The sequence below is a fragment of the Biomphalaria glabrata genome, chromosome 13, assembly GCF_947242115.1.
Source record: "Biomphalaria glabrata chromosome 13, xgBioGlab47.1, whole genome shotgun sequence".
NCBI lineage: Eukaryota > Metazoa > Mollusca > Gastropoda > Planorbidae > Biomphalaria > Biomphalaria glabrata.
In genome coordinates this window covers 34,915,257-34,930,480 of record NC_074723.1, presented here as the reverse complement: position 1 = coordinate 34,930,480, position 15,224 = coordinate 34,915,257, and the positions used below count along the sequence as shown (strand labels likewise).

The 15,224-nt window shown below is 35.0% G+C and overlaps 1 protein-coding gene across 1 annotated transcript in view; it reads right to left on the bottom strand.

Moving 5' to 3' along the window:
• Positions 1-11,166, bottom strand: part of LOC129922336 (uncharacterized) — a 101,596-nt gene extending 90,430 nt beyond the window's left edge. The window contains exon 1 of the mRNA XM_056007980.1: positions 9,345-11,166. Within this exon, the coding sequence (XP_055863955.1) occupies positions 10,057-11,166 (1,110 nt within the window). The 3' untranslated portion in view covers positions 9,345-10,056. The remainder of the gene's footprint in view (positions 1-9,344) is intronic.
• Positions 11,167-15,224: the final 4,058 nt, after the last annotated feature.

The following is a 15,224-nucleotide window of genomic DNA, read 5'->3' as shown; positions in this document are numbered from 1 at the left end:
GAGATAATTATGGCTGAATCTATCAAAAGCTTTCTCTTGATCTACAGATAGCAAGGAAACGCTGGAGTTTTTTTCATGACTGTACATGATAAAATCTCGAATGAAATGTGTCATTCCATCAATACTCCTGTCGGGTTGGGTGCAGTATTGGTCTTGTCCTACGAGTTGGGGAATGAAGGGTTTAAGTCGTTTAAAAATCTTTTTTGTCAGCAGTTTATAGTCTGTATTGAGTAGTGAGATGGGCCTGTAGTCACTTGGAGAACTGTTATCTGTTGTTTTTTTTGGCTAATAGTGTAATATATGCCTCGTTGAAATTTTTTGGAAGTTTTTGGAGATTTTCAGCACCCTCGCTGCAGAAGGCTCTAAAATAGAAGCTTTTAGGCTAGGGGTTAGTGACAAGTGGGCGGCTTGGATTAAACCCCGCAAGGGTACCGAGCTACCCCATTACATACAACTGAAGTATGAGGAAGACCCCAGGACTTACAAGGTCTTAATCACTACACCAGGGAGAAGGCAGCAATGTTGGTTCTGCCAAAAGGAAGACCATTGGTCAAACCAATGTCCCAACAGAGCTGCTAGGGGTCCTAAAAAGGACGTTGAGAGGTCCTTGGAAGCTAGAAAAAGCACGTATGCGTCGGTCTTGAAAAAAGATAATGAAAAAGGGCAGACCAAGGCTATACCCCCTGAGGTAGATGAAGATGGGTTCGAACCAGTGAAAAGCAAAAAAAAAAGGTACAACACCTGAAAAACGTATGGACAGTAGGAAGGGTACCCTTTCCTCCCCAAAAAAAGGCGAAAGTAACACAGGGTCTAGCACACACAAAAAAATTAAAACTACCGGACACGCTAGATCGGAGCCAAGCTCTCCAAGTAAAACAAACAGAAAAAGAACTCTTTCTCTGTCCTCTACCTCAGATGACCAGGGGGAAGGCTCTGAAGTGAGAAGGGAAAGGGGGAGAACGGGAGAGGAAATGGAGGATTCGGAAGATATCCCCAGCTCTCCTGCACCTCTAGTAATTGATGAGGGGGAGGATCCTGACACACCGCCTAACACATGAGCTACTTTTAAATAGTAGGCACACACACGCACAGTGTCAGACACACAAACACAACGCAATAACCCACCAACACACAATCATGGCAGACATTACGCCTCTTTCACTTAACATTCGAAGTCTGAAAAATAAACAAAAATTCATAGTTCACTCGACTAAATCACGCAAACCGGACTTTATTTTCCTACAGGAATCCAATATCAATTCAATTTTCACAAAAACACACATGCACCTTAGTTACAAACAAACCCATTCAAATATAAAATCATGGAGGACATCACGGTTTTGTCTCTCAACATTCACGGACTCACAAACAAACAAAAATATGTAGTTCACTTATCAAGAAAGTACAAACCAGACTTTATTTTTTTACAAGAGACAAATTTGGGTACAGAACACAAAGGACACAAATTCACAACATATATGGGTTTTAAGGAAGGGTGTTTTAGTTATGGTAGCAGATCCAGGGGGGTAGCCATTTTTCAGGTGTCAGATAGGTTTAAAATAGTCCACAAGTATAGTGACAATAAAGGGAGAGTAGTCATCATAAAAGTAGAAACAAGAAATGAAACATTTACACTGGCTAACATCTATGCACCAGCGAAAAAAACAGAAAAACGGGAATTTTTTGAATATTTGAGTGAAAAATTACACGATACATACAGAGGGGATAGTTTAATTTTAGGAGGGGATTTTAATTACATCACGTCGACACTAGACAAGCAGTACACAACAACGGTGAATCTTCCTTCACAGATGTACACTTCCATTAATAATTTCTTGAAAGACATCGAGAGTGAATTCCAATTACTTGATTCGTATAGGAGTGTAAATCCCACAGGTCAGGACACTACTTCGGTGAATAAAGCTTATCCCGTAACTTCCAGACTAGACAGAATTTACGTACCAACGGAGTACCATATAAGTAAGGTAGCTCATTTGGAAGAGTCTCTGCAATATTCAGACCATAAGGCAATAATAGTTACGATAAGTAAGGAAAGTAAAAAAAAGAAAAGGAAAACTAGTCATTGGAAATTTAATAATTCTCTTCTAGAAATACCTCTTTTTATAGAATTAATCTCAAACACATTCAAGTCTTGCTTACAGGATACAAACAATCCAAATTTTAACCTAACAACAACATGGTCACTGGTAAAAAATTCAATAAAACAACAATGTCAGGTCATATCAACACTAGTACAGACACGTAGAAAACAAGAACTAGAGAAACTGAAGCACACACTATTACACGCTGAAGAAGAAATAGATAGAACTCAAGCCTCATTAAAGTTGGAAGAATTAAATAACTACATCTACAAAGGAGCAGAAGTTAGATGTAGGAACTACTTAAGTCAAGAAGGCCCAAACAAACTTTTCTTGTCGATTGAACAAAATGTTCAGTCTAGCAAATGCATAACAAGTGTTCTTGATAGACATGGCTCCAAAGTTGAAGACGAAGACAAAATTAAAGATGTTTTCATAAGTCATTTTACAAATATCTACCAGATGGAACCTATAAACAAAGAGGCTCAAGAATGTTTTCTAAAATATTGTAAACAGTTGAAGCAGACCGACGAAGAACTTTTGGGGACTCCATTTACTCTAGACGAACTCCAAACAGCACTAGACTCGACACAAAACAATAAATCTCCCGGACCGGACGGTCTGACATTTGAGTTCTATAAGACTTTTTTCCCTTTAATAAGCCCTCTACTACTGAGACTGTATAGTGACGCGTTTAAAACAGGACAACTTCCAAAAAATTTCAACGAGGCATATATTACACTATTAGCCAAAAAAACAACAGATAACAGTTCTCCAAGTGACTACAGGCCCATCTCACTACTCAATACAGACTATAAACTGCTGACAAAAATGATTTTTAAACGACTTAAACCCTTCATTCCCCAACTCGTAGGACAAGACCAATACTGCACCCACCCCGACAAGAGTATTGATGGAATGACACATTTCATTCGAGATTTTATCATGTACAGTCATGAAAAAAACTCTAGCGTTTCCTTGTTATCTGTAGATCAAGAGAAAGCTTTTGATAGAGTCAGCCATAATTATCTCTTTAAAGTATTAGAAAAATGTAAAATCAGCTCTTTTTTAATAAAATTTATTAAACTAATTTACGCCAATGCTAACAGTAGACTAATAATCAACCATTCCTTAAGCCAATCCTTCCCAATTCAAAGATCTGTTAGACAGGGCTGTCCCTTATCCCCATTTTTATACATCCTTTGTCTAGAACCCTTTCTAGAATCTATTAGGTCTGACCCATCTATCAAAGGAACAAAAATCCCAGGACCCATCCCGGTAGTCAAAGTTAAGGCTTATGCCGACGATACAACTTTTTTTCCCTCCTCTGAAAATGATATTAATAACATAGTTAAAAAGTTTACAATTTTTGGCCATGCCAGTGGTTCTAAAATCAATATAAATAAATCCTCAATAATGGGTGTAGGGAAGTGGACATTTAAGGAAAAATATTCTTTTAAACTTGTAAATAAAATCAAAATATGTGGTATAGAATACAATAGTAACCCTTTTTTCTTCTGTGAAGATCAGTGGAAAAATATTATTATTAAGGCATCCAATATAGTTAACATGTACAAGCACACAGGTTCTACTATTTTTGGTAGAGCCATCCTTATAAACAATTTGGTCATCCCAAAGATAGTCTATTTAGCCAATATTATAGAACCCCCTACAAAATACATATTTCAATTAAACAACATAATTAGAAGTTTCATCTTCAAAAACACACTTAAAAACATCAAACATACTACAATCATTCAAAATAAAGAGGATGGGGGGATCAATCTACAAGACATCCAAACTAAAATATGTGCACTCAGATTAAAATTCATAGGTCAAGTAGTTAAGAATCCAAATGATTTCCCCCTTACAATATACTATTATGGTTTGAGATTAAGCAATTTAATTCCAATACAAAACAACACTCCACACTATTTTGGCACAAACTTACATCCCTTTTACAGATCCATCTCAAGAACTCTTTCTGGCAATGAACCTTTAATACACAATAAATATAAAGAAATATACACAACATTAAAAAAAACAGTTACAAGAAAATTTAGCTATTAGGATTAAATGGGGAAAAGATTTAAATATAACATATTTTAAAGACACTTTTACTAACCTTCATAACAAACACATTGCAACAAAAGCTAAGGAAATATCTTACAGACTTATCTTTGGGATGACTCCATTTTCAAAGAAAAAACCTGGTGTAAAATATTGTAAATTTTGTCAATCTGTTAATGGTGACAATGAAAAGCATTTATATCTAGAATGTTCTTTATTTAGTAATGTTAGAAATACTGTAAGAGATTTATTAGAAGGAAATTGTGAAACCAATGTGAATATTAATTTATCTATTCTCTTAAATAAGTTACCTAAAACTAAACACAAGATGATACATAATTTCAACTTAATAATTGTATCAGAATACAGAAACTTAGTATGGAACAGTAGACTCAAAGCTGTGTATCATAATGTCATTTTTAACCCTAATGATTTGGACATAATATATAGAAATATAGTTGATTTTAAAATTGAACACTATAAAGGCTAACCCCAAATGTAATTTTACATTGACCCATTGTATGTACATATGTTATATATTAAATTAAGGAATTTTTTTCAAGCAATATGTGAATTGCTTTTTTTTTTTTTTTTTTTTTTTTTTTTTTTTTTTTTTAGGATACCTCAGCTTTTTAGCTTTTGACTTCAGTTGTCGAGCTGTTTACATCCTAGGAATCCTTGGGCTTTTGCCTCTTTTCTTTGCCTCTTTTTTGGGCATTGCCTCTTTTTTGGGCTATTGGCCTCTTTATTGGGCTTTTTTTTTTTTTTTTTTTTAAATAAAAAAAAAGGTGCATATTTTATTAGTAAGCGTACAAATTAAGTAGTTACATTTTAAAATACAATGATTGCAAAACATAGCAATGCATATAGTTACATTTAGATATGGCGTTATTTTTTCCAATAGCATATAATGAATATTTTTTAAATTTAAGGTCTTAAAATATATGTGGTGAGAATGTCAACAATAGGTAATTAAATAGAAACAATCAAAGAGTGAAAGTAGAAATATAAATGATATTAAAACATTTTAAACATCGTAGTCACATTTTTTTTCCACTTTGTCTACGTTGCTTATGGTTGTTTCCTTTGTGCTTTGCTACATTACCCCAGTTCTTTATATTAACTTCTATCGAACATGCATACACATCTATGTGTGTACACACTTATGCGAACATAGGCATTTAAACTTTTATATTGTTTCTTTTGTTGTCTCCCTTTTAAAGACAATTTTTGATTTCCTCCCTTGAGATTTGGAAAACTACTTCCTCATCATCAAGGTGGAAATCCTGTCTGCTAGAGTCAGTATATCGGGAGTTTCTGTTCAGAAACAATTTCTCTGTGGCTGGTCACAGGGACCAATTAGAGCCATACTGAAAGTTATTTTATATGTATCTTTTTATCTCTATATATATGTATATATATATATATACTTTTTTTTTCTTGAATATTTTCCCCCTTCTTCTTTTTTTTTCCCCCTTTTTAAATTTTTGCTCTTCCCCTCTTTAATATATTATTTCTCTGTAGACTGCACAAGCATGCGCAATATTGACAATGATAGTGGAGAATTTTTTTTATTTTTTTTTACAACTTTTGACAATGAAACTAAATACTAATTTAGTAACAATTTGATGTAGAAGCTTGTTGAGATATGAAGTTATGTTGATGCTCAATATTAGAAAAACAGAAGAAAAATAATATATGTACAGACTGTAAACGTTTGCAAGGTAGTAAGAAATAATATATTTGTATGTAGACTGCACAGGTATGCACAATACGGATAGTGGTGGTATTTTTTCAATATTCGTAAAAAAGTTACTATGAACATAATTGTTAAAAAGTACAAATTTATACAAAGAATTGTTTGCTTAGATATCATGTGGTCATGCCTGATTCTCAATATAGTAACAACAGAAGAAAAACAATGTTTACATAAAACGTAAAGGTCTGCCCTTGTTCTTGATTTCTTGGAGTTACTCTTTTCTTTCCCTTTTCTTGGGTTTTCACGTGTTCGCTCCTGGTTCCTCATTGTTTTTTCCGTTCCTTGACTTGACGGCCTAATGTTCCATTTCGATATGATTCTCTGTTTTAATCGAATGAGATCTCTCGTTTTCTCCTGCCTAACTCGCTCGTCTTTGTAGATCAAAACTTTGGTTTAAGTCTTTACAGTCACAAGGTCAAGGCGTGGCCTTCGTGATTGTGTACTGTCTTGAATTGTCTTAACTCTGGTCAATTTTAAGGGGCGATCACTGTTTTTTTTTATTATTTGGAGTACTAGCTTTTTTAATGATATGGTTACAGGGTCTTTTAACATACAAAAAGGATCATTTAGGATATATATCTATACACACGCATACACACTCGCATACACATATTCATATATATATTCCCTTTTCTTTAAGTTAATGGACAATCTTGGTATTTTTATGTAGCGCTATATTGTTTCACTTTGCGTTCAATAATTTTCTTAAAAATGTGATCTAATAATACTTTAGCATATTGTTTATTATGGTAGACAATTTGTAAGTAGGTATTCCAAATAAGGTTTCTATATTCTGATAAAATAATTACATTGATGTCTCTTAGTTTTTTATTTATGGCTTTAGGTACTTTGTTAAAGAAAATAGCAGTATTTACATTTGCACAGGTTTGACTGTTTGCGTCAATAATATCTTCTAAAGTTTTTTTTGCTTCCTCAACCAGCTCACATTCACTAAATAAGTGTTTCTCTGGGTTATGGTTTTCTTTTTTACAAATTGCACAGGTATATTTGGACCCTGTTGTAGTTGAAAGTCTTCCTTTTATTGGGGTCATCCCGAAGAGTAATCTGTAGGCCACTTCTCGTGCTTTGGGTGTTATGTATTTGTTGTGTAAATGCGTGAATGTGTCTGTCCAGTTGGTTGGTTTAACCCCTAACTCCCTGACCCACTTTATTCTAACTTCTAGGTTTTCTTTCAACTTGTCTCTGAGTATAGTGTATATTGTTTTTGAGTCGTGGTGTGTTATGTTTTCATTGCTGGGTAGGTGTCTTGTGAGTGATCTATAGAATGGATGTGTATGGTTACCAAAATGATGGGGTGTGTTGTTTTGAATGGGGAGGAGTTTGTTTAGTCTAAGTCCAAAATAATATAATACTAAGGGGAAGTTATTGGGAGACCTTACTACTTTCCCTACAAATTTTATTCTAAGCGTTTTGATTTTTGTGTGAATGTCTTGTAAGCCTATACCTCCTTCTTTTTTGTCTTGTATGAGTGTTGTGTGTTTTATGTTCCTTATTGTGTTTTTGAAAATAAAATTTCTGATAGTGGTATTGATGTTGTTTATGAAATTAGGAGGAGGTTCTACTATATTTGCTAAGTAGATTATCTTCGGGATGACCAAGTTGTTTATTAATATAGCTCTCCCAAATATGGTTGTCGCCATGTACTGAAACATTCTAATCACGTTCTTTGTGTGGGCCAGAATCTCCGCCCACTGTTCACGGCAATAGTGTGCTGGGTTGCTAGTCCACACGATGCCACATACTTTTATTTCTTTCTGTATTTTAAGGTTAAAGGGAATGTTGGGGGGGATTTCCCACCTACCTAGTCCCATAATTGAGGATTTATTAATGTTTATTTTGGACCCGCTCGCCCTCCCAAATAATGTAAATTTCTCTATAATTTTAGCTATGTCTTTTTCTGAGGTGGGGAAAAGGGTGGTATCGTCGGCATAAGCCTTAATTTTTACTACGGGGGTTGTACCGGGGATTTTTATTCCTAAAATTTCTTTGTCTAACCTAATATTCTCTAACAGGGGTTCTAGGCAAAGGGTGTATAAAAAGGGGGATAGGGGACAACCTTGCCTAACAGATCTTCTAATAGAAATCTTGGTGCTTAGTGTTTGATTTATTATTAGTTGACTTGTGGCATCGGTGTAGACTAGCTTTATGTATGTTATCAAAGTCTTGTCTATGTCAGTCTTGTCTAGTATTTTGAATAAGTAGTCATGGTCAATTCTGTCGAAAGCTTTTTCTTGATCAATGGACATGAGGGCTGCTTTGAAGTCTTTGTCTTTACAGTAATATATGATGTCTCGTAGAAAGTGGTTCAGTTCGTCTATATTTTTTTCCGGGTTGCTACAGTACTGGTCTTGTCCTAGTAGGTGGGGTATAAGGGGCCTAACTCTTAAAAAAATCATCTTGGTCAGCAGTTTATAGTCAGCATTTAAAAGGGAAATGGGTCTAAAGTCACTAGGTGTTGTGTTGTTTTCAGGTTTTTTTGGTAATAGTGTGATGTATGCAAGATTAAAGTCTGCAGGCGTCTGTCCTGTTTCTAACATATCATTGTATAGTCTTAGTAGTAGGGGTCCTATTTGGGAGAAAAAGGTTTTATAGAATTCATATGTTAAACCGTCTGGGCCAGGGGATTTGTTATTTTGTGTTGTGTCTAAAGCAGCCCTCAGCTCCTCTAATGTAAAGGGTCTATTTGTCGTTTGTTTTTCTGATGGAGGTAATGTTTTACAGTGTTTTAGAAATATGTTTTGTGCGTCTGTATCTGTTTGTTCTTCATTATACATGTTGACGAAGTGTTTTGTAAAAATTTCTATAATTTTGTCACTCTCCTGTATTTTGTTTCCTTCTTTGTCTGTTATGTTGGTTATTATTCTATTTTGTTGTGTATTTTGTTCTAGCGCCAAGTATAATTTATTAGGCCCTTCCGACATTTGGGTGTTTTTGCATCTGATTTCGGCTCCTCTATATTTGTGTTTGTATAACTCTTCAAGTTGTGTGGTTAGGTCTGTTTTTTCAATTTCATCCTGCATTTGAGTAAGCAGATTTTTTATTCTGTTTTCTTCATTTACCCTCTTTGTTTGTTTGATTCTTGCTAAAATTTTGAATTGTTGTTTGATGGAATTTTTTATTATTGTCCACGTCTTGGTTAATTTGTATTCATTTTCTATGTCTTGTGTTGTTGCTAGCAGGAGTTGGTTTATTACTCTTTGGATTAGTGGGTCTTCCAAAAGGTTGTTGTTTAATTTCCAATGGGATTCTTTTGTTTTTTTTCTTTTTATTATTTTTTTTCCAAGTTCCAAAAGTACACCTTTATGGTCGGAGTAATGTAGGGTTTCTCCTAAATGTGTCACACTAAGTATGTTGGTGTCCGTGGGTGCGTAAAAACGGTCAATTCTGGTTTCAACCTGGTAGGATCTGTGTCTTAATGTAGTTTCCTTGCCATTCGGTTCTAATTTCCTATAAGCATCCACCAGGTGGAAATAGTTTACTATTTCTCCCATGTAGTTGTGTGTTTCTGCTACCGGCTGAGAGGGTGGATATTGTGTGTGTTTGTATTGTTTGTCTAACTGTGCCTCTATAAAGTTAAAATCCCCTCCTATTATTAGTTGTTCTTCTATGTTTATGGTTTGTAGTGTGTCATTGAGGTTTTGGAAAAACTCACGTTTTTCTCTCCCTCTCTGAGCGGGTGCGTAGATATTGACTAGTGTGTATTTCTGTTCTTGTGAAACTACTCTAAGTATTACTACCCTCCCATTGTTGTCGTTGTGAGTGTGTGTGATTTTGTATCTATCGGATGTTTGTAAGATGGCTACCCCCTTATAGTCTCTGCCTAAGCTAAAATAACCTCCCATGAATCCCATGTGTGTTGTAGTTTGTTTTGCTTGATATGTGGTAGAAGTATTTGTTTCTTGAAGGAAAATAAAATCCGGTTTATATTTTCTAGCGAGATATACTATGTATTTATGTTTATTATTTAAGCTACGGATGTTGAGAGTTAAGATTTTAATGTCTGCCATGAATACGTGATGATGGGTTGTGTGTATATGAGTGTGGGTGTGTATGAATGTTTGTGATCATTTTATAAAATGTTTTTCATTAACCTGTTTTGTTGTTTATTTACTGTATGGATGTGGGGCTTCCCCCCTCGTCTATTACTAATTTAGTCGAGGAGTCGGAAGAATTCTCCTCGATCTCCCCCTCTTCTTCCCCTCTCTCTTCCTCCAACCGAGGATCTTCATTCGTCCTCTCTAGCTGTGTGTCCCCGTTAGGGTCGTCTGAAGAGGAGGATAGCGTTCTTTTTCTTGTCAATTTGGTAGGGGAAGTTGGTGTTGAACTGTCCCCCATCGTTTTCATTTTTTTGTGGGTTTTTTTCTTATCGATAGGATTTGTAGGGGAGAGATCCCCACCTTTTGTATCTGTGTCTACTGTGTTGGCCACGGCCCCATCCCTTTTGTGGTTACCCACCAAAGTAAACCCATCTCTCTCTAGCCATGTGTCCTTTTGTGTTTCATTTTGTGCGTTTTGTTTAGTACTTTTTTCTACTGGTTCCTCCCCCCTCAGGACCGAGGCATAGGTACCTTTAGCATTGTGCTCCTGTTTTTTATCGAGGATTTTTCCCTTCCCTTTCAGGGTGGTCCTATTTGGACACTGATTTGACCAGTGTTTGTCTTGTCCACAGTGCCAACATTGCTGTCTTCTCCCCGGAATGGTGATAAGCACTTTATATACTCTGGGATCATCTACATATTTCAGGTGGATGTAATGAGGGACTTCTGTCCCTTTCTTGATTTTCAACCAAGCGGCCCACTTGTCCGAATTGCCTAACTTGACAGGCTCTACTTTGGAGCCTTCTTCACTGAAAGATTGGAAAATCTCAATGATTTTGTTTTTTACAATAGTGGGTGCCACCCAATGCAGTGTAATTTTTACTTTTTCATCCTCAATGGTTGAAACTTCAACTTTGAGGGTGCTTTCAGTCCCAAAAGTCTTTCCTAGAATACGGGCTCTCACCCTTGGACTATTGGGAACTAAGAACCAGACGAAAGGGTTCTCGAATCTATAGAGAGAACCCACTTCGTCAGGAGACAGACTTAAAACAGTCATGAGGCTAGCCATTGAAGCCTTAATAGACTCTTGCCCTATCAATTTGAGCAGCAGAGTACCAGAAGGGTGAACCAAACCACCTTCCAAGTCTTTCTTCTCAATTAAGAAAGTTTTTATTGACATGACTGTGTAAATAAATGTAAACTCAAATGAATTAATCAAATAGTAAATAGTAAATCAAATAGAAGTAAAGATGAACGAGTGAACAAAAAATTGAAATATCTAGAATAGAGTGTGTAGAGTGAATACACGAGTGAACAAAAAAGTAAAATATTTAGAGTATAAACACTATGGAGTGTGTAAAGTGAATACCAAAATAAAAGGGCTTCTCACGTCACACTAATAATCCATAGAATAACACAATAATCCAATAATGAATACACAAAAAATACACAAAATACTTAAAGAATTCATAGACAGAGACCGTCAAGATCAACTCAACCAAGTTTTCAGTGTCGGGAGCCAAACGGTTGACTGGTTACTCTTTATGTAGTATCAACTAGCAATGTGTGAATTGTATTAATTTAATTCTGCAGCCGATATACCATATGATTACATTTATAATTGTAAGAATTTCTAAGTTTTGTTATTGTTATAAATGAGGTGATCGACATTCATTAAGGGGAGACCATCTTTAATGCAGTTGCTAATAAGTATCATCTAAAGTCTAAGCATTTATCTATATACTTTTTTTCTTTTCAAATATTACTATAGAGAAAGAAAACAACAGCGGTGATAGAGTCTAACAGAGTGAGGTACAAACGAGTTTTTGTACCGCTCCGTTCTTGTTTTGATTGACAGCAGTCGCCCACTTCGCGACGACCTAGTGTAGTTCTGATGGAGCGGGTGGCCTTTGTCTTCCAAGATTTTTTCGATTTTTCTTAGGCAGTCCAGCCAGTTTTTCTTTGGACGATCTTTTCTTCGTGCTTTGTTTCTTAACGTTTAGGACCTAAGTGTGCAATAGTTCTAGCAACATTGGTATTCATTTAGTTCATGGACTTCGAACTTTTTTCAGAATGTCTAGCCAGTAAATTGGAAAGGACACACAGTGCGCAGAACAGAAGAAAACATTGGAAGACACGCCTTTGACTGGAACCCACCAGGGGAAGAGAACGGCTGGAAGAGCAACTTGAGTCCTGAAGAGAATCTACAACATTCATCTCGTCTGTACGATACATTGAATGGTAGCAAGTTCTTAACATTCAATGGTAACCAGTATGTAACAGGTGTGATGATTTCTGTTGTTTTATTTTTGCCAAATATTTATCGATTTTTTTTTTATTATTCTTTTAATACGATCTGCAGCTTTTTCTTCATATATTAAACAAACAGCAATACAAACAGAACCATCTTGCAGGGGATGTATAATAAATAAAATAAATAAGTAAATAACTTAGCAACAAACTGGAGAAACATCGGAGTTCTTTTCTTCCTTCAGACAGTGATACAAAAAAAAAAATTATATATATATATATATGCGTCTTACGGCAAACCCTATTTACATCAATTAAAACATTAATTTAAACTCATTTGTTTAAGCTATCTTTATTAACATACACAAATGTTATAACATCAAAACTTGCACATGTAGTTCTAGTACACTTCAGCCACACGTCGGAACAGAGTGTCGGATTATCAAGAGTCAACTGTAATATTAAAAATATTGAAAATAATATCAACGAATGCTAAACAAATTAACTTACCGCACATCACAGCATAACACATATATTGGACAGTCAACACAAGTTTGAATTGAATATTTCGCGTTCAAAAAATCGATTTGGTCCGAATAACAGTAGCGTAGCTATAAACAACAATCGATTATGAACAATGGGCTTTTCTGAAACGTGCAAATCAATAAAGGGGACTTGAAGGGGATCAGAACTGGTATAACTTGTATTGACTTTCTCTGCACCTTATGCATTTTTTTCTCTGTCCTCACCCTCTCTTTCACGCCCTTCCTCTCTCCCTCCCTCCCTCTCTTTCACGCCTTTCCTCTCTCCCTCCCTCTCTTTCACTCCTTTCTTCTCTCCCTTCCTCTCTTTCACGCCTTTTCTCTCTCCCTCCCTCTGATAGGGAGAGAACAAACTATAATAATAAATGGCTCTAAATCAGCACCAATAACAGTAAAATCAGGTGTACCTCAAGGAACAGTCTTAGGTCCACTACTATTTTTAATTTACATAAATGATTTACCAAATTGCATTACTTCAGGAACAAAATTCAGATTATTTGCAGACGATTGCATAATATATAGAACAATAAAAACAACACAAGACACAGATATTTTACAAAGAGAATTAGATGAATTACAGAAATGGGAATCAAATTGGAGCATGTCTTTCCACCCAGAAAAATGTCAGTTGTTAAGAGTAACAAAAAAAACTAAAACAAATTAATTCCACTTATCTTATTCATGGCAAACCAGTAACACAGACTAAAAACGCAAAACACCTAGGTGTTATAATAAATGAAAAACTGTCATGGAATCCACATATTGATGGAACTATAAAAAAAATCATTAGGATTTATTAAGAGAAATTTCTATAAATCAGATAAGAACATAAAACTAAAATATTATTTAACCTTGGTTAGACCAATAATTAGTGATGGAACTAAACTAACTTTGAAAAGTTAAACTTAAACTAGTTTTCAACTAAAATAAAGTTGTTAAACTATTAGTTTATCATGAATTTCAAAAGATAGTTAAGCTAAACTAAAGAAAGTTAATTAAACTATAACAAACTTTTTTTTTGGGGGGGGGGGAGAGGGCGGGGTTGAACTAGACCTATACAGATATAATCATCCGAATGTATGCCTACGGTTCGATCTTATTCTTTTAACATTCTAGTAATATTTATCTATAATAAAATCAGTATTAAGGAATATGTTTCTTACATAAACGTTAATGCACAATAAAATAAAATGTCTAATTAATATGTGTGCTTGTATTTTTGCCTTGAATTAAAACCTTTAGAAAATAATGGTATTCTATTTTTTTTTTTAAATTTTATTAACTTATTATATAATGGAAAATCTTACTTATACTGGTTGTCGCAGTTATCTATGTAACTGTATAGTAGAATTATTTCTCTAATTGATAGTGCGGCGTTGATCACTAGATTGATGACGTCATTACACTATTAATATTTTCTGTGTAGACTAGAGGACTGAGCTTTTGTTGCTTGTCACAACTTCTAGTGACGTAAATTTTAGTGTGTGTGTGATTTGCGCCATTTATCGTCTAGCACAGTCTCTCCATTGTTTTGTACGTTGGTACAGATAGACGTGTCTTGAGAGCTCTTGAATTTCTCCTTGGTTTTTGTTACTGGATAGCCTTAGCATTTGCCTTGGACATTTTCTTGTTGGATTATCTTGACCCCTGTTTAGGGCGAGTTTATTGTTCATTGTATAGTTTTTCTATTTGAATTCGTTCGTATTTATAAGTCTATAATTAGACTAGATATAGATGATTAGAAGAATCCTGTCTTTTATCTTCTATAGGGTTTTAGCGTCAAGTCTCAGTTCAAGACTCTTATTTCAAGTTCTAGCGACAAGTCTATGTAGTGATCTTAGCTTGGTGTCAAGTCTATATGTTAGACTCTATGTCAAGTCTCAGTGTCAAGACTTGTTTATCCAGTCTCAGTTCTATATTGAGAGTACAACTTGAGGTCTACAGTCTTGGTGTCAAGTCTATGTGTTAGACTCTATGTCAAGTCTCAGTGTCAAGACTTGTTTATCCAGTCTCAGTTCTATATTGAGAGTACAACTTTAGGTCTACAGTCTACAGGACTGAGGTCTTCCTCCCAGTTGGTCGTTTGGTGTGCAAGTTGATTCTTACATGAGTCTGAGGTTCAAGACTGCGGGTTGTAGTGGTCAGACCTGATGGTGTAGTGTAAACTATGAACTTCTATTTTGGAATTGTCGTCAGTGGACAGTACCTGATCTAGAGGCTAGATCTACATATATTACCGGTTGTTGCTTTGAGATTGAAGGTCTATGTGATCCATTGAACTACCTATTATAGTTAAGGTAATAAATTATGTATTTCATAATTATTTGAATATTCTAAAGATACTAACTGGATCATTTTATATTACATATTATTACATATTGATATTTCATACTATTATTATCATTCATCATGGATCAGTCATTTGTAAATATATCACAAGAATAAA